The sequence below is a fragment of the Embiotoca jacksoni genome, unplaced genomic scaffold (assembly GCF_022577435.1).
Source record: "Embiotoca jacksoni isolate LCO1_2020_lvr unplaced genomic scaffold, fEmbJac1.0.p SCAF_8, whole genome shotgun sequence".
NCBI lineage: Eukaryota > Metazoa > Chordata > Actinopteri > Embiotocidae > Embiotoca > Embiotoca jacksoni.
In genome coordinates this window covers 4,321,758-4,341,825 of record NW_027185436.1, presented here as the reverse complement: position 1 = coordinate 4,341,825, position 20,068 = coordinate 4,321,758, and the positions used below count along the sequence as shown (strand labels likewise).

The 20,068-nt window shown below is 40.9% G+C and overlaps 1 protein-coding gene across 1 annotated transcript; it reads right to left on the bottom strand.

Annotated features, from left to right (window-relative positions):
- Positions 1-211: 211 nt before the first annotated feature.
- On the bottom strand, positions 212-20,068 carry gldc (glycine dehydrogenase (decarboxylating)). Its single transcript, XM_069138630.1, has 25 exons — positions 19,643-20,068; positions 19,405-19,483; positions 15,831-15,966; positions 15,294-15,458; positions 15,041-15,118; positions 14,803-14,950; positions 13,781-13,977; positions 13,598-13,694; positions 13,287-13,392; positions 12,750-12,889; positions 11,670-11,750; positions 11,426-11,523; positions 10,204-10,288; positions 10,072-10,113; positions 9,634-9,776; positions 8,639-8,714; positions 5,963-6,088; positions 4,998-5,147; positions 4,042-4,154; positions 3,619-3,760; positions 2,839-2,950; positions 2,648-2,743; positions 2,324-2,496; positions 2,129-2,209; positions 212-1,233 (listed from the first exon to the last, which is right to left on the bottom strand). The coding sequence occupies exons 1-25, from the start codon at positions 19,928-19,930 to the stop codon at positions 1,093-1,095; spliced, it is 3,093 nt and encodes a 1,030-aa protein (XP_068994731.1). The 5' UTR covers positions 19,931-20,068; the 3' UTR covers positions 212-1,092.

The window sequence follows — 20,068 nt, the reverse complement described above, 5'->3', positions numbered from 1 at the left end:
ATAAGGAACGAAAAGAATAATAATTCCTTGGATAACAATAGAGCTTTCACATCTTCGGTGCCCTAAAAACAAATCCTTTGTTTTAGATGTTTCTTTGTAACTTGTTTCGTCAATATGCAGTAAAGACTGTATGAATCCTGCAGGTGGCAGTGTTTCCTAAACACATCTTTGTCTACCTGAAGTGCATCTTAATACAAAACCACATACACGATCAAAGACAAAAAAATTTTAATACAAACATTTTCTTCTACAGACCAAAAGTTCAGATTAAAAACAAATTTTATTTCCAATTAAAGACGATCTACTTGTTCAACAAATGTCACAAAACGCATTAACACATTTTCAAATACTACAGGCATATTAGAAAAAAGCCTACAACAACTACAACAACTATTTCCTGTCAGGAATTTGAAAACAAACGGGAAAAGTCAAGGCAGCTATTTTACACAACGAAATAGAGGCACCGAGGGCTTTTTGTTTTTGTAGAAGTTGGGGGGGGGGGTCAAGAAATCAATTGCACTCGGCTCAAAGTACAGTATTTCAGAGGTGTGTTACAGAGCTGCCTCTGTGTCGAAGGGTGCGCTTTTTTTGTTGTTGTTGCAAAAAGTCGCACCTTTGGTCCATTTGAACAGTTCGAGTTGGGGTGAACCCCACGACCCCGGCAGACAGGGTGCAGTCAGACAGAGCTCAGTCCCAATGTCCACCTCCCCGCAGACCTCAACACCCGTCACTGGCTGATTTTCCTCAAACAAAACCTGGCAGAGATTGTACTAATGTGTACATCACAGTTCAAAGAGTGCTAATGTTAAATGCAATGATAAGCAGGGAAAGTCTTTCAAAATAAAAAAAATAAAAAAGACAGAGCTGGACCCTCTGTCTTTCAAATGGACTTTTATGCCCAGTCATGCGACGGAGTTTTGATAAACGACACGTGAAATATGAGCGCCACATTTCACTTATAATGGAAAAGCTGCAGCTCGGGTGGTTTCACCAAGTTCTCATAATTGATTTGTTTCCGAGGAGCTCGCGGGTGTTGGCAGTCTGTGGGGCGTTGGTGCTTTGAAGCAGGAGGGACATTGGCACCGAGAGCGTCTACGAGGAGGCTCGGTTCTCCTCGTACGGGGACTCGTACACCTCCATGGGCGGGCAGGTGCACACCAGGTGCTGGTCGCCGTAGATGTCGTCGATCCTGGAGATGGTCGGCCAGAATTTGGTCTCGGGCCTTATGAAGGGCTGTGAAGTTAAATAAATAAATTGAATTAAATATTTTTGTAAGTGCAAAATAGTTGAATGAGTCTTACTGCACTATGCAAAACCTCTCGAACAAAAGAGCCGATATTAAAATGTTTCTTACTTTATGAAAACGGGGAACAGTTAAGATCAGTGCTTCCTTGGTTCCTCTGCTTGTGTTTAAGTAGCAGAGTAATATTTCTTATCTACAAGATAAACTGTTTGTATTGTTAAGCACTTTGTGTTACACGGTATGTGCTGTACAAATAAAGTCTGATTGGCCCTAAACTCCAATCAGAGTTACTTTGAGTGAGTTTAACTTCATGTTGTGATGCATGCTGGACTTGCAACAATCCATGATGGTTAGAAATTTTGTCCGACTTAAGCCGCCACCGCAAAACATTTTTGGAGTCAGGTTCTGCAGCTGCACCGACAGAAAGCCTGAGAAAACATGATTACTCTGTTTAACTTAAGTTTGACTAATCTTAAGAAATTACTTTGCTTTTCCTTCCTTTTTAAATCAAAACATTTGTGGATTTTCTTTTTTTTTTACTTTTTTGATTTCTTTCTTCTGGACTGAATTGGTGTGACAATTACTGAGACCAACGTTGTTACTGTCAAAACAGACATTTTAACTCATCACAGCAATAAAATAAAATAATTGATATTAATAATAACCTAGTTGTATTAAGTGTCCCAGTAAGTCGGACAGTGAACATGCACGGCTGCCCGACCTGCTCCGACTGGAATGTCGCCATCATTAATGCACCGGTCTAGTGTTGTCACACTTTTCACCACTAGAGGGCGAACGAGACTAAGAAGTCTTGATCTTAAGCACCTCTGGCTCAACAGAGGTGAAGTGGGGAGTGTGTAAAGTCCAGGAGATGATGGCACTCACCAGGGGGAAGGCAGCAAACTCCCTGGAGTACGGTCTGTCCCAGTTGGAGGAGGAGATGCATGCCAGAGAGTGAGGAGCCAGCTGCACACACACAAACACACAAACACACAAACATGAGGACCTCATAGCACACACACGTCATTGTATGAAGAGAAAAGAGGCATTTCAAAGAGTCAAATGGAGCGAGCAGAGCACCTTCAGCGGGTTGATGCGGGAGTCCATCCTTCCCTCCTCGATGTCTGCGATCTCCTGTCGGATACCGAGCAGGGCGTCGCAGAACCGGTCCATCTCGGCCTTGTCCTCAGACTCTGTGGGCTCAATCATAAGAGTACCGGTCACCGGCCATGACATGGTGGGCGCATGGAAACCTATAGACACCAGCGGGGGGAGAAAAAAAAAAAAGAAGTAAACCAACAACATCAGAAACCAGTTCTACTGGTTGCAAAGCACTTCAACATACTGTATCAAAGAGTTTCTGTTACAGTAACAGAGAAATGTACAGTACATCATTCGGCCTACCATAATCCTGCAGCCTCTTGGCCACATCCACAGCCTCAATATTGGCCGTCTTCTTGAATGGCCTCACATCCAGGATGAACTCGTGGGCGACAAAACCTGTTCAGACCGAGACACCAGACCAAAGAGGGTTGTATAAATCGACTGCGGACATCCCTGCAGGTCCTCATGCAGTGACGGAAACACCGCTTTACCTTTCCTGCCTCTGAAGAGGATTTTATAGTGACCTTCCAGCCTCTTGGCCATGTAGTTGGCGTTGAGGATGGCCACTTCGGTGGCGTGAACCAGTCCCTTGGATCCCATCATCTAAACACCAAACAGGAGTGATGTCAGCAGTAATTTTCACTGATCAAATGAAGAGTTTTGTTCAAAATTTGGGCTGTTAAAAAAAACAACAACCCAGTGAAACAGTTCATGTAAGAATTCAGACCCACTGATATAAATTGCTTAATGCAGAGAGCAATGTCTGATTTCTGTATTACTGATTGAAACGGTCCACGTTACATCACGTCACCTCCCTGCTAAACACTACAAAGAGTCATTATGACACTGATTAACTACTTGGAGTGAGATCCTGACCTTCCTTCATGCAGTTTATTAAGAACGTACACTTTAGTTCATGTGATGCTGGCGCAAAGTTCACATGGTGACTTTCACAACAACATGTGAAGAGGTTTAAACCCCCGGAAACTAACCATTGACTGAATGTGAACTTGCTACAATTTGTTATATTTTGCCGTCTGAATGTTAAATAGAGATAAACTAATTGTGTAAAAAAAAAAAATGTTATGGTCTCAATTTCAAAGTTATTTGTAGCTGATTATTTCCTAAATATTCTGTGTGGTCCTCTAGTGATCGTCCTATTGCGCTCTCTTGCCATCAACTTTGTTTCTAATCTTTTTCCACAAAGTTAGAGAGAGATTTTTGATTTGGCACCAGAACAAATCGTCATCTTAAACGAGACCGACGCCGACCTTAATGTAAGCCCAGGAGATGGGCAGGATGGCGCTGGAGCCCCAGGGAGCCGCACTGATGGTGCCCAGCGACCTGCCGCTGTTCACTGAATGCATGGGAACCACCGGGTGGCTCGGCAGGAACGGGGCAAGGTGGGCCTTCCTGGTGAGGAGCACATGAAAAGCCGTGAGAACACACCACCAGGTTAAGAGGGCAAACCGGTTTATTTCATATGTAAAGTCTATGGGCAAGTTTTAGTGGTCTGTAAACGTTTAAAAAAAAAAAAAAAATGTGTTCAGTGAGCACGTTATTGTGTGCATATACAACAATATCATTTTCACAGCGTAAATTTCACTGATGTAAAATGTTAAAATGCACACATCAAAACAGTTTCCCCTCTTGTCTGCCAAGTTTAGCATTTTATACTTCATATTGTGACTTACACTCCGATGGGCCCCATGCCGGGTCCTCCTCCGCCGTGAGGGATGCAGAAGGTTTTGTGCAGATTCAGGTGAGACACGTCGGAGCCGTAATCTCCAGGACGACACAAACCCACCTTGAAGACAAAGCGAGGGAGAAAATATAGATACAGGAAAGAAATAAAATAACAGTAAAAAAAAATATTAAATATAAAAATGCACAGTATATACAATAAGCTTGTAGCCTTCGTATTTCAGCTATGTGACTAACAGGTCAACAAGTATGCATACTAAGAAGAGAGGAGAAGAAACTGAGTGCTGCATACAACTAGCCTTGCAGTGATCAGTGGTATTGCACCGAATAGAAAAGTAGCTGTCAAATCTATAAATTCATCTCCACAGTTCTTATTTTTGACCCATTTCAGGAAGATCAGTTACTGGAAAAGCAGAAAAACTGAAATATTAGTCTCGGCTCAGATTTTCCAGCATCTGATTAGTTTTATTTTCAAGTGTAAGTAGCTGCAGCATGAAATAGCATTAAGAAAATTATAAATGACAGATTTAAAAAATACTGCATTGCATAAGAATTATGTGTGTACAAGATTATATAATCATAAAAGGTAATGGCACAAAAAAAAAAAACACTTTTGAATAACTGGACAAATTAAATTAAAATAGTCTGGGACTACTTTAGAAATTCAGGAGTCATGTGACTTTATCCCACCAATAAAAAAGGAGGAGGTCTCCATTTTAAAAGTCAGACTATGTCTGTCAGGGAATGGTGGAGGTGGATCTGGCGTACAAGCAGTCATCTGCATATTGCAGAGACCAAAGGTTATCTATTTATAGTGCCATAATGCACAAATAAAAACCCTGATCTTATTAGCCTTCAGTTTTCACAACTACCTTCCAACAGCAGCATTTTTTTTTGCCACAACAAACTTCATGCTCTCTCGTTGTGCTGCTGTCTCTTCTCTCACCTGCGCGTTCATGTTGGCACCATCCAGGTACACCTGGCCGCCGTGTTGGTGAATGAGATCGCACACTTCTCCGATGTTCTCCTCGAACACACCGAATGTGGACGGGTAGGTGATCATCATGGCCGCCAGGCTCGCCTTGTGTTTGTCCACCTGGAAGAAATTCATTTAGGATACATGTTCGTATAGAGGACATCTAAGCTGACAAAACTTTGACCCGTGACCTCTGAGCTGTAAGGTATCACATCGATATCTCTTGATCCCACTTTATTTTTTACATTAGTTCAAAGCTGCAAAGGTCTTTTATGAACACCTTCAATTTTTAATCAGCAAGTAATTTACACCGGTTTAAAAAAAAAAAAACCTGCTGATTACTGCAGAAATAATTCAGGAAAGAGATTTCAAGACCATAAAGCACAGATTCAGACCTAAAAGCTATGACTTCATCACTTTGTTGAGGGACACTGTGGACAAAGCAGGCAATCAAAAGCCTGTTTAGGTTTACAGTGATCATCAGACTGGACGTCATAAATAAAGCATAAATGTAGATTTAAAATTGTATCCTTTCCTGTAAAATAAGTATGTAGGTAACTCTTCATTGACAAAAGAAAACCCTTACTTATAAAAAAAAAAAAAAAGGGGGCTTTCCAGCAATTTACCTTTGCACTATTAAAGTTAAGACACTCATTAAAAGTCTGATTTCTTTAATTATAGGCCTATATGAGAGGCTGAAGATGTGATATTCTGACTACTAGAGTCAAGCTCCAAAAATACAACATCCTACAAACTCATGAGTGTCTGTAAATGCCTTAATCTTCCAAAATCCTTTTCCCAAATGTGATGCATCAAGTCCAACCTGAAATAATCCTGGTGGTGAATGCTTGACAAAGCTCCTTCCACAGACGTTTTCACAGGTTAACTGACCCTCATGAGTAAAACCAGGGGAACTCAAATGGTTCGGCTCTCACCAGGGCTTTGAGGTGTGCCAGGTCAATGTTGCCGTCTTTGTCCACCTCCACCACCTGGACCTTCATGCCCGCCATCTGAGCGCTGGCTGGGTTGGTGCCGTGGGCTGACTTGGGGATAAGACAGACCTGGAAGACAGAAAAAAATATCAGTCGAGCAGGACCAATTTTAGGTGAACACTAATTAGTTGGATAGATAATCTTGAATATCAGCAGGTTGTAGCACATGTAGGCTGACGGCAAATCATGATTTGAATATTTCAATATTGATTAAAAGGCTGTGGCTGCAGTTTATGCAATAAAAGGAGAACAGAACCAGTGTTGATTAAAGCCACAGGATTTGTAGGGACAGTGTTGTCAGACAGGCTTTCAACTACAGGAGGTGAATATTAGAGTTAATCTCCTTCAGCAAACTTTAACATAAAAATCCTGCTTTCTACACACACCCAAAAAAAAAAAAAAAAAAAAAAAAAAAAACTAAATCAAGACATGGAGGAGTTTTTAAAAAGGCAGAAATCAGTTATGTTAACTGTAGTGAAACCAAGCCACCACAGGTAATACTGATGTAATGCTGCAGAATAAATGTTTAAATATATTTTCTTTATAGAAAGAGCAGGGCTTTTCAGGGTTCAGTTAGTGTGAGGAAATGCTGTCGCTCTTCTTGGTTGAATATTGATCCGATGACACTCACCTCTGGCACTAATGTGTAACCTACCAGTAGGTCTCTACTTGATTTTATCCCTTATTAGGTTGACACTTGCAGCATTTTGCAACTTAGTCACACATGAAATCTGGGGCACTTAGACCTGTGGGTTGGCCAACATTGATTTATGACAGACTGGGGGAAAAAAAACTGCTGAGCCCGTCACGCTGCTGACTTCTAGTTCACAAAGTCTTAAAACCTCCAAATATGGGATCTTGAAAGCAGGTAGCCTATAGTGGGATCACAGCGCTTTCAGCCCCTCTGTTTGCACAAACAGGCGTCAGTTTGGACCTTGACTGTTTCCATTGATCAGGCCACTACCCAAGATGTACTCATGAGGAAGCTATTAAAAAAAACCAAAGGCCAAATCACAGTACAAGAAAAAAAAAAAAAATACTCGAGTCAGCCGGTCTGTAATCTGACAGGATGTCTTATCTCGCCTCGTCCTACGGCCAATCAGCATGTCGGGACACTGGAAGAATTTCCCACATGGATGCCTCAAAGCATGTTAATCTGTGATGGTGGAGTAACCAGATGTAGCCTGCGAACAAAAACCCTGAGTGTCGGGACCCCCCCACTGATAAAGAGCGACTGAGTGTAACCTCTATCGACCTCGGTCGGTCGATTATCAAAGAAACTACTGGTGATAAATTATCTCTGGTCATAACGTCTAAAAGTAACGAATCAATCGCTTTTAAAACTTTAATTATTTCATCCACTTGCTGTATGTCCTGGTCCATGTATTCTTTTTAATTGTAAAGTGTTTTGGGACCATGTTGCTTGGTGACTTTAAATGAAGTGATTGATTGACTTTAATCTTGAAAGTTAACGGTTTTATTTTCAGTTTGGTTCGTGCTCCAACTGAAGTGTCGTATTATTCATTTATGTTGAGTTTCAGGAGCTTCCGGTTCACATGGATTGGTTCTTTAAATCCTTCCTTTAGGCAAAGTGTCCTGAAAACGACGAAGAAGTAAAAAGTAACAACAGATACCACTTTCATGTCTGAGCATCAGATCCTCAGCAGCAGCATGGAGAGCTGATCTGAGTGTAGAGACGGCTGCACTGGCTCGGTCCATGTGTGCTTCCACATACAGTACGAATAATCTATACTGTGCACCAGTAAAATGTCCCCCACTCATTTCAAAACACCGTTTTGTAACAGAGTATAATTATATCATCGCACAGTGCATGAACACAGTAACAATCTAATCCAGTTGATACAGTTTTTATAACCAACTTTACAATGGAGCACTACTTAACCCTCACCTGTCTTCAAACCTCATCTGTCACGTCAGCGAGTGAACGTGAGCGTTCAGAGCAGCCACATTTCGGAAGAGACGAGCCGTGCAGAGAACCATGTTTTTATGTTTGAAAATATCCTCACCACCCGTACATGTTTGATGCGCACCGCACCCACGTACGCCGATCTGGACCCGTGTCCACCTGCTCCAAATGGACCGGGTACGGTACACAACTTGGGCCTACAGGTACTTGAGCACAGTAGGGAGTATCAAGTATGAAAGCATTATAACAAACCCCTCTCCTAACAGCAGCTTCACAGCACAGTTTCACATATTGTTTCTTTTTTGATTAATCTGAACAAAAAACAAACAACAACAAGACTTTCATTTGCAGGAAGACTAAAAAGAAAAATTTATACCAAAAAAAAAAAAGGGTCAAACTCTGCAGGCTGTGGTTTCATATTTAACAAAGATGTGAGGTGTCATCTTCTCACCACTCTTCATAAGCAGATTTTCCAATCAATGTCAAACGATTCCTTTAAGTATATTTTGATTTACTGTTGTAGGACACTGCACGTAGCTCTGACTGTAACATACTTTGTCTTATTGGTCTGCAGTGCAGATAATCTTAGTCAATTAGTCTAGGTTGTGTTTAGTAAAAGAAAAACATAAAAGCCTGAAATGTTTTTGCAATAAACATGAAGTGTCCTTTTCTCTCTGCAGCTGCACACTTACAGTTCTTGAGCTCTCTCCCTTTGAGTTCAGGTAGGCCTTGATGGCAGCCAGGCCGGCGTATTCTCCTTGAGCACCACTGGAAGACAAGACAAACACACCATGGTTATGCATCGCGCACACACTGTGTGTGTGTGTGTGTGTGTGTGCGTGTGTGTGTGTGTGTGTGTGTGTCCAAAGAGCAGTCTACAGACATTACCAAAAGGGGAGCGAGAGAAGGGATGAAAAGCTAGCTGCATGATAACTCTCTTGGCCAATGTCGCCCGGTGTGCCATTAATGAACCCGCTGCTGCTGATAAGTGGTGATTGACAGCAGGAAGGCGTGCGAGCGTTATCAGCTCCAATCTGAAATATGAAGCGTGCATTTCCCAACACCGACCTGCTGGATACTGTCCATCTGAAACCAGTTACACTTCAAAAGAGTCTCTACTTCTCTATCAGCCAAACCTCGAACAGGTAGAAATGTTTACGCAGAATAATAAGAACACGATCACTTATTGATCATAGAAAGATAAATAAGGAGCACGCAAACAAATCATACATTGCAATAAAAATGTTTTTGAATAATCATTGTAACCTTTACTTTGACAGCAGTTAATGTCCGATGGCCAATAGTAAATGTTTATGTTCTGTGATATTATATTTAATTTCAATGCAATACGTCTCACAAATTGTACATTCTGAATGAAAAAATGATGAAACTTAACCACTCTTTAATCTGCTCAATTGTACTTGTATTATTCTGCAGAAACTATTCCTAAAAACATAAAAGCATCCATCTGTTTCTGTTTGAGAATAAGCGCGACCTTGTCAAACGCTGTGGTGTTCCAAACTTGGCCGACGGGCCCTAAATTGGGTCGCTCTGGACCACGGAGTTTATAATGATTTCATGAAGTAAGGCAGCATTTAGAAGCAGACCTACACTGTTGACCTGTTAAATACGATTGTGTGCTGCAGCACAAATATATAAATATGATTACATAGGTCTGTGGTCTCACCTGTTTGGCTGGAAGGAGATCTTGTCGTAGCCCGTCACCTCACAGAGGTCCTTCTCCAGCTGCATGAAGAGTTTCTGGTAGCCCTCTGCCTGGTCCAGAGGAACGAAGGGGTGGATGTTGGCGAACTCCCTCCAGGTGATGGGCTGACGGAGGACACACACAAAAAAAGAAAGAAATAAATCAACCGTTTAAAACCACTTCATGTTAAACTTTAAGGTTTGTTTGGAAAAAAGCAGCTCGACGATAAATACTGTGTGGAGGAGTTGCTCAGTTGTCACGGAAACAGATTAGAAGTGCAAACTAAACCTTCTCCATCCTCTGATGAGAAAGGCCAGCAGATATGGTTGAAGGCTTTCAGTAAAGTCTAAACTGAACCCTGTGATGAGAATTTACTGAGAAAGTACTTCCTGTTTCCATCAGATCTGCTGATTTACTCACCATCAACTCTGATGAACTGTTCAGCTTCATTGTGCAGGAGCCCTGCAAAGGGAGGCAACATTTTACTTTCATGTTCTTCTGAGATATACCAAGCTATGACTTTCACTTGTGGGTAAATCTGGTGTGACGAACCAGTGGGATCATGCTGTGCACCAGGGAGATGTCCTTGTTCTCCAGACGCTTCATATATCGCACGATGTTGGTCTCAGAGTGGTAACTGAAGAGACACATTGACCAGATAGAGAGAAGCAGGTTTAACTGGGACACAAATACTCAAGTCACTGATTTAAAGCCAAGTCTTACCATGTCCCCGAGTAGAAAGGTTGACTGAGCAGTTTTTTTGTTTGTTTGTTTTTTTTAGTATATCTCAATGATTATGTCAAAGAAAAAAATGGAGGACTTGGACATTAGAAGATCTGATACTTGACGGTCTTTATGGCACTAATAAAGATAATATGTTCCACTTTTAGAAACCAAGAGGCCTGCGCTGTCTTTACAGCTCTTATTTTGCAACTAATGAGAAGCAGTTACAACTGCAGACATTAACGAGGCTGATCCACCAGTCGGCATAAAGACAGACTGGCTGCATGTTAATTATATAACTACTGTTATTTAAAATGGCTGTATGAGATTCAACAGCAGTAGCAACTGCAGCAGGGCTTCATATCAGGTAATGAGAAGTCTGAGCAGCACATTTTCAGCTGTTATGCAATGTAGTGGTGGTGAAACAGACTTATCATCAGTGGCTTTGGAAGTACAGCGGTGGTTGATACCCAGTGGCCCAATGTAACCAAATACTTTTACTCTAGTATCTATTAAGTACAATACTGATGTCCTTAAATATTTCCTTGTTATGCTATTTTCTGCTTCTACGTCACTATTTTGGAGGCAAAATTTATATTTTGTTCCTTACTACATTCATTTTAAGGCTCTAGTTACTCTGCAGATTTAGATTATTAATATAAAATATAATTGACCTTATAAATTATACTATATCATTATACATTAAGCCAGCCAGAAGTATATAAAGTCATCAAAACAAGCTCCCGCTGCCACATTAATTAAATAATAAATGTAACTCTGAAATGAGCAATTCAGCACAAGTGATACTTTTAATATATTTTGATGCTGATACTTTGACTTAAGTAGGATTTTGAATGCAGGACTTTTGCTGGTAACAAAGTATCTTTACACTGTAGTATTGTTACTTTTACTTAAGGACCTAAATATGCCTTCTACCACTGTTGACACCAGTCAAAGTGAGAAATGTACAACAATTCAAACTAATTATGGTACCAAGTCTGTCCAGTTTGTCATAACATCATTATTAGCTGTAAAGAAACTGAGAACCAACCTGTTAAAGACCTGGTGTGTGAGGTACTTGCTTGTCCTCTTGAAAGGACTTCCCATGATCCCCTTCACCCGCTCGCCCATCTTTTCAGCGATCAGCTCCTGTGAATTTCAAAATAGAGCCAAGTGATGCTTTACTTTAAAACTCCTGGTTTTCACGATGCAATCATAAGGTAACCACGATTGTTTAAAAAAATTAAAAATAAATATATATATATATATATATATATATATAAGCATCAACGTACAGCTGAAGATTCACAGCCAAACACCCAGAGCAAGTCGTCCAAGTCCCTCTCAGTCACTGTCTCATCCAGAGAGACACCCAGCTGTGTAAAGAGAAGTGGGGACAAAGGCATTTTAAAAAGTCATGAATCCTACCCAAGTCGGTTTCCCACAAACACAACTACAAAATAAGCACTGAAGTTTTAATTATACGTGAGGCTTCAGATTTATCTATGAGTCGATGGTTCTTGTTTTTCTTCAGTACGTTCTGTTGCCTACATATTTCATTTCATTTCATTTCATTTCATATGTAATGTGGGATTATAGATCTGATCCAGATAACTTCTGGAGAGTTCTGAATAGGACTTTGGTACACAATGGATTTCTTTGAAAGCAACACCAATCCCCTGCAAATCAAAAGAAGGTTTACCACAACATTCAAAGCATCCCCTCCCATTTTGGTATGAAAACTGTCACAGAGAGCACAAGGCCAAAAGCACTGTGGATGTTTGACACAAAATTAGTTTATACCTGCCTAGTACATGACAGAGTTTCTCAAAATTATTTATCCTCAAAGAATATTGTTTATTTTTGCCTCTTTTACATAGAAATAATATGTAACCTATGGTTTGCAATACAACTACTGACCAAAACATCAACCCTTTGATTTATTCTTAGATCAGTTACTTTGGCTTTGTGGATTATAAATACTACACAATCTTCTCAAATGACAAAAGCACTTTGAAATGTTTTTAAATGGTTGCCTGTTATTATGTTATCCACTGGCCAGTATTGATCTTCTTCTGTGCTCTGTTGTGGGTGGGTGGGTGGGGAGGGTGATGCGCTGTGAAGGGCTCCAGTTGAGGACTTTTCTGCGGTTGGATGGTAACATTTTTCAGCTGTATTTGGTCATCCTGAAAGTTCCATAATCCTGTAATTCAGTGATGTTTGACTTTGTTGTGTCACTTTTTAGAATGATCCTGCAGTGCTGCAACAATGGCAAACCATTGCTTGAAAATGATAAACTTTTGACTGAATTGTTTTAGAATCCAACATCAGTGTCTGTGATCTTTTCAACCTTGCTAAACTAGGTTAATTCTCACCACTCCCTCAGAGTAGACTCGCAGGTTGATCTGCCTCTGCACAGCTCTCTCCAAGATGTCTTTGGCAGCAACGCTACAGTTAATCCTTAGTGTGTCGAAGAACATGTCGCTGTGCAGCCGGTGTCCCGCTCTCTTCAGACCTGGAAAAAAGTGTGGGGGGGGGGACAGTTTCATGTGTTTAATTGGATAAAAGATAGAATGTATTGCTAACAATGTTTTTTCAACTTTTCCTATTATGACCTATTGATCTCTGCCCAGTCTTTATTCAGTTATTCCCCACATTGTATCAAAAGAAGACATGTAAATCTCAGTTTACAACTTGTCTTTTAATTCATTCACTCACTCATTTCTTTCTATCCCTTAGCAGGTCATATGTATGATCTCAGACATACTGGATGTTGACACATTTTGGGGAAAAAACAGACCATTTCATCTTTGTGTTGAGCAAAAATTGCACAAACTTGTGGAGGTGACTACTTTCAGGGAATGATCTCTTGTGGCGCTGCATCAAACCAAACACAAAATCAGCAATTTTACCTTCCGCAAGGATCAGAGCAGCATTGTGTGTCCTCTCAGCAATGTGTTTCAGTCCCTGGGGACCGTGATACAGTGTGAACATAGCAGCCATGTTGGCCAGCAGAGCCTAAGAGAAACAATATGGTCGACAGGGAAAAAGTTAACTTGCATTAATAAAAAAAGAAAAGAAACTTTAACACAATTTATTAGTGAAAATAGTGGGGTTTTTTCCTCGCAAAGGTTATTAAGAGAGTCTTGGATTTGAATCAAACTCCTCCTCCAACACACTCACATTCATTAACCCCACAATTAAAATGTGAACCTGTTATTACCTGTGCGGTGCAAATGTTGCTGGTTGCCTTGTCTCTACGGATGTGCTGCTCTCTGGTCTGCAGCGCAAGACGATACACTTCCTTACCAGCCGCATCCCTAAAACATTAAAATACATTTCAGAGTTTCCTTTTAATAATACTTACTCAGAAATACAATTTTGATCTGGGAATGTTGTTTCTCACCTGGTGACGCCGACCATTCTGCCAGGCATCATGCGGACCAAGTTGTCTTTAACGGCGAAAAAGGCAGCGTGTGGACCGCCATAGCAGAGAGGAACCCCGAACCGCTGGGAGCTGCCCAGTGCGATGTCCACGCCGAACTCTCCAGGGGGACGCAGCACGCAGAGGGCAAGTAGGTCAGAGGCACAGCAAGCCAGGGCCTGGACACAGGAAAACAAAGTGGGATGAGCGGTTGAAATAAACTAGATCATTGTTCATTAACTCTGTTTGGTTATAAAAAAAAAAAAAAAGACAACTATTCTGGACTATTAAAATGCGGCCAATATCCGAAATTTGAGGCCTCGTGGCACCAGTTCACAAACCATGAGTTGATGTCACAGCTGGTTGCTGCTGGGTTTAGAAATATGAGAACAAAAGCTGCTGCTCTCTGTACTTCTGGCTTAAATTCTTAGCAGAATGATTAGTCTCTTTTGGTCATTCCTGTTTTCTGATTGGAGCAGTGCCCCTATTGCCCTGATCCCCCTTTTAATTCACCTTTTTTTGTGCATGTTAAAATTTTGAGCTCCTTATTAATAAATTACTTTTGGTTACCATTACATCTGGTTTTATTATGCTTCCCTCCTCCCTACGAGCTAGATTCATAACATGTAACTTGGCAAACCCCCTCAGCTAAATGTGCCCAAAGCCAATTCTTCTATCTACATATACACTTGTGCCATCAGCATAAAACTTTGAGTGGAGCTCCTGTGAAAAGTGGCATCCATTGGTTTTCTTGGGACACCTTGAGAATGAGATTTGATACTCGTAACACAAAACGGTAGATCAAAACTTGTGCATGTGCAAACAGATAAACTCTACAGAGAAAATTCAGCACTAACATGCTATAGATCCAGATGATCAGATGTCATTTGCATCCGTTCAAGATCAAATTATTTAAATAGTTACTTCTTTTCGACCACGAACATGCTCCAAACCATGCTTAACATTCGTTTACTTGCTGTTTCATGTGGTTACAGCTCTCTTACCCCGGCTTTGTGTGCCCGGTCAATGAGGGCGGTGAAGTCTTCCACCCTGCCATCAGTGTCTGGATACTGGAAGAGCAGACCGCTCACATCCTTCCCACTGAAGTCCATCTCATGAGGCAGCTTCAGTATCGTTTTTACACCAATGTAGCTGCAACACAGTCAAAGCTTGATTTTATTGATCTCTGTATAGGGAATGGAGCCATACAATAGTAGACCTAAAAAAAATAAAAGCACATACTTGGCTCTGGTCTGCACCACAGCAATGGTCTGGGGATGGCAGCGTGGGTCAATGTAGAAGGTTCTTCTTTTGTTCTGTCTAAGATGTAAACAACATCAACCATTTGAGAACACTGTAACCAAGACTTGTAACACAACATACAAATTACATCTTGAATCTACAACAGGTTACTCTTGGACATAGGTTAAACATACAACACGTATTTGCTCCTTGGTTTCTTCCTGTGACTTTATTCACAACATGAGATAAATACCTGTGGCAGAGCTGCATGGCCTCAGCAGCAGCCGTTCCCTCGTCCAGCAGGGAGGCATTGGCCACAGGCAGGCCTGTGATGTCACAGATCATGGTCTGGTAGTTGAGGAGAGACTCCAGGCGACCCTGAGCGACCTCGGGCTGGTAAGGCGTGTACTGAGTCACCCTGAGGACAAACCAGCCCAATGAATCACAGAGTGAGTTTGAACACAGGGACAATAGCCCAATCTCGATGGTATTCAAGGAAACGAGATGGGACAGTGGAATGCATTGTACGTCTCCTCTGACCCTGGGAGTTTGGAGAAAACGTGGGCAGGAATGGCTGATTTGGATTTGGGTGAAAGAAAATCTTGTTCGGCAGAAAGCAGGCGAGAAGCAAATCACACGTCTCACGAGTATTTTATTAAACTCAAATCACAAGGCGTCCAATTAAAAAGGCATGTTACTCTGCACCACAGTTATTAAGCTTCAAATCATGAACCCAAACGTCATTAGTTATCCGTGTCAGCATCGGGTAAGGTCGCCTGAAGCCACTCACCAGCCTGCGTTCTCCAGGAGATTGCGCTGGATGGGTGGCGGTACGAAGCAGTTGTAGTAGCCCATGCCGATGTAGGACCTCCATACTTTGTTCTTTGATGCAATCTTCTGTAGAGACTCCAGAATCTCATTCTCACCTGTAAAATATTTAGAGCGAGGACATTTAACTTTTGATATTGATAAGTGTCAAATGCAAGATAATAGGACTTGTAAATTGTAAAACACACAGCAACAACTGATTGTCACTTGTCCAGTCCAGTCCCATCACCAATTTAAAAATGTTTTTGGCACATCGTGAAATTAAAAATATGACAGAGATGTTGACCAGCTGAAACCCTATATCAAGTCAACAATGGGACAATATTTTACTTTCAAAACTCCAGTAACTGGTCTCTTTAGTTCCAAAACATTTCCAGTGTTGTAAAAAGAAATGATGTAACCCAGGGCATCAAATTAAAAATGAGAATATATTTTACAAAAAAAACAATAACAACATTTCTCAGATTCAACATTTGATACGTTTTCTTTGGTCAATCTTCAATTAAGTATGGGTTTACATGATTTTCAAACCATCACTGTTTTTATTCACATTTTACACAGCACCCAAACTCATTTGGAAACAGGGTTGTACATTCATGACACAAAATAACTCTACTTGATGTTTAACTTTATGTCCATAGAACTGCTATAAATGTAACAAGATATCTCAATGAGCAGCACCACTTCTCTCATGTGAGACACTGACTGTATAACAGGATCAAAAAAAATCAGTGCTGCATGCAATCAGTCAGAGGTGGTCAGGAGGTCTAAATACAGTTAGAACTGCAACAATTACTTTATTAAAAGAAAAACTAATATCATTCATTTTGACAGTTGACTTATTATTTGAGTCAATTCAAAAGCAACTCTGACTTCTCAAATGTAAAAATTCACCACTATTTTGGGTCTGACGTTAAAAGGAAATAAAGTTGTGGGGTTTGGTCCATTGCTTGAAATAAAACGAGGCATGTGACATAACCTTATACTCTATAGGATATTGTAATGGGCACGGCTCTCTTTAAAAGTTTTATCTACCAAACTAATCAAAATCAACACGATATTGAAAGAAAAAAAAAAGATAATTAGTTGCAGCCCTAACTACAACAGAACACTAAAAATGTGTAGGATGTTTTTAATATAAAAATAATAAGAGTATGGTGTTTAAAAAAAAACAAAAAAAAACCTGTTAAACTGAAGATCAGACAATACACGCGTCATATGAAAAAGCCCTCTAACCATCAGAGGAAAGACAAAACCCATGTAGTTTGTTTGCTGATGTTATTTAGCCTCATTCCCCAGTGCTGTAAGGGAGCTCTGCCAGTGCCCAACCAGCCTCTGAGATTCCTCTGGCCTTCCTAGCTGCCTAGCAACTCCAAGGAATGGACAATACGGCCCGTCTGAGCCGAGAGCCCTGACTACTCCCGTTTTCAGAAAAGAAAGACACCTCTAGTCCTTGGTGGTGAGCGGGACCTTCGCCAGTATACAAGTGGATATTTACAGCTTCGTAAAAAGGCAAACGAGGGACATTTAACTCTGAAGAGGGATGTAGAGGTGGTGAATTTCTGAACAAAAATTAACTTTAGTAGATGATCAGTCAGATCAGGTTGAGTTGTTAGTGTGTGTATACGCGAGTTGGCTTCAGTAGGAAGGACTGCTTTCCCATGGTCCCAGAGTTCTACAAAAAAGCCTGATTCAGAACCATCCAGGAGGTCTATTGTTGAAAAGAGAATCCCTCACTGGCTTTGCAAACTGAAGCCCTTCAAAGCTGAACAAGCAGAAAACCAGCATGGCCTCCAGTTTGTTCCTTCAGCATGGCTTGTTGCATTATGAAACCTGACAGAGTAAGAGGAGGGGCTGACACAAGGGCAGATCAGAGGGACGAGGTGATACAGAAAAGACACACCTGAGCACTGGCAACTTCTTATCTCAACTTTTTTTTTTTCTAAACATTAGATTTTCTATAGTATCTCCCTGGGGTTAGATTAATGATTTCTGCTGTCAAACAACCCAAGTTTATGATTGCAGAGCCATTAAAGACTCTGCAATAGACCCGTGTCAGCATTTATTAAGTGTACATAATCATAATGTGTTGCAACACACCTTTTGTTACACGTGTAGGAAAGTCCAAGCTTAGATCGAGTGCAATTTCAATGTCAGATTTATTGTCTTTCAGGGTTATTCTAACGTGACATGATTAAATTTGAAGCCAAAACATTTTAGTCCATCAATATAAAAATAATTTAGCTGATTTGATGATGGATTAATTGTCCCCGTTTATTGCAAAACAAAACAAACAAAAAAAAAAGGCAAAAATATATTTTAGGACCTTGCTATTGAATTTTTCTGATTTTCTTCATCGTACATCATAATACATTTTAATAATTTGGGGTATTAGTCAGACAAGCTATTTGAGGTCCCTTCTGACAGGTATTTTTCATTAGATATGGACATCTAAAGTCTGTTAAAAAAATTAAAATGGATTGATCAAATGTTTGACAGATTAATTGATATTGAAAATAATAGTTAGCTGAAGCATCATGTTACAAAATCTAGATGATTTCAGTTAGCTATGATTAAAAATGAATAAACCTACCTATATTAAGAAGAGACTGTGTTGAGTGCTTATTTGCAATATCATGACATTTTATTGATACCAGAAGAGAGGTATGCTCTTTTTGAGATGCTGGTTTCAGCCTATTCTTTTAAATGTTGTACATGAGCACATTCAGGATTGTGAGCTCAACAAATGAATCAACCTAAAACACATTTGCATTTGGGAGCAGAGTTATTTCTGTAGCGAGCCATCATTTATTCATTTTACAATCAACAGAGATGCATCTTAAAGAAGGGTTAAAGTTGTTTACTTTAATGACTGGATAAAGCTCTTAATGTCACCTCATTGTTCTGTCTCCAGTGGATATGTTCTCAGAAATAAGCCAAAAACAATAAGTGGTAAAAAAAAACAAAAAAAACAACAAAAAAAAACGGAGGGATTGTGTCTGGCTGCTGTGGGGAGAAGAAAAAAAAAAGGCATCCGGGCTAATGTGATGCAAAACATACAGAAGTCACCTTATTAGGAAGCCCCTCGGCTGTGATGTAATGTGAACGCTGTAACCAGATTGAACTGGACTTGGGACCCCGGAGCTCAGGGCTCAACTTTACACTCCAGTTGCCATCCTATGAGCATCGGCTTCCCAACAGGAGATTGGTGCCGCTCGCCGAGTTTCGCAAAAACAACTCCAAATATGTTCAAAGGAAGACTTAACAGCGGAGCGCGCTCCACGGCGCACAATAGAGGTGCAACCTACATTTCAGCCACTCACTTGGCTTCATTCAGCGTCCGTTGGATGTGGGGGAAAAGATGAGCGCGACAAACAGCCCGTTTTTACACGCATTTTAAATGCTATTTACCGATTTAAAGCGGGTTTGGCACGATCGCATCGAGGGGGATGGCACAGCCTTCCAGCACGAGGCTTCACGTGTAACGCCAAAAGGTTATTGTTTCAGCAAGAAAATATAGATTTAAATAAACTTACAGACTGGATCATCCATTTTCAAACTCCGTAGCATGCGGATGGAGGCTGGAACAGTGTTTTCGATCAACTGGTCGACCGACTGTGAAAAAAAAGAAAAAAAAAAAGCATTTTAATGAATAACCAACACTGGAACCGTGTCAGTGGATATTAAGTAGTATCAATATACTGCTTAGTGCACATGTTATATGCAAGATATTAACAACAAAAGCATGCTTCTGCGCCCATTTTGAAATCTTACCTCGAGTCCCAGAACATCCAGCATCTCTCTCTTCTCCCTCTCACCTGGACCGATGTGTCTCTCCGCGAAATCATCGTGCCTGGGTAAAATTCTCTCTATCTGTCTGGAGGAGAGGGCTGCAGACGTCCTCAGACCCCGGGCTGCTGTTGTTAGGGACGCGCAGGTGTTTCGGTTCCTGCACTGAAGTTTCCAAACCACGCGGCTCTTGTCACTCAGACGCCGGCACGGTGCGCTGGGATTCACCGACTTGGCCAAGAAGATCCCCCAGGACTTGGCGCAGCTCTGCATCTCTAAATCACTTTGCAAAACAAGTGTGCAGAAAAGTGGGTGAAGCCTGGTGTTTTGTTTTTGTTTTGTTTTTTTGTTTATCTCCCTTCTCCAGGAGAGTTTTCCCCCCACTGAGACTGACGGTCCGTGCAGGAGACA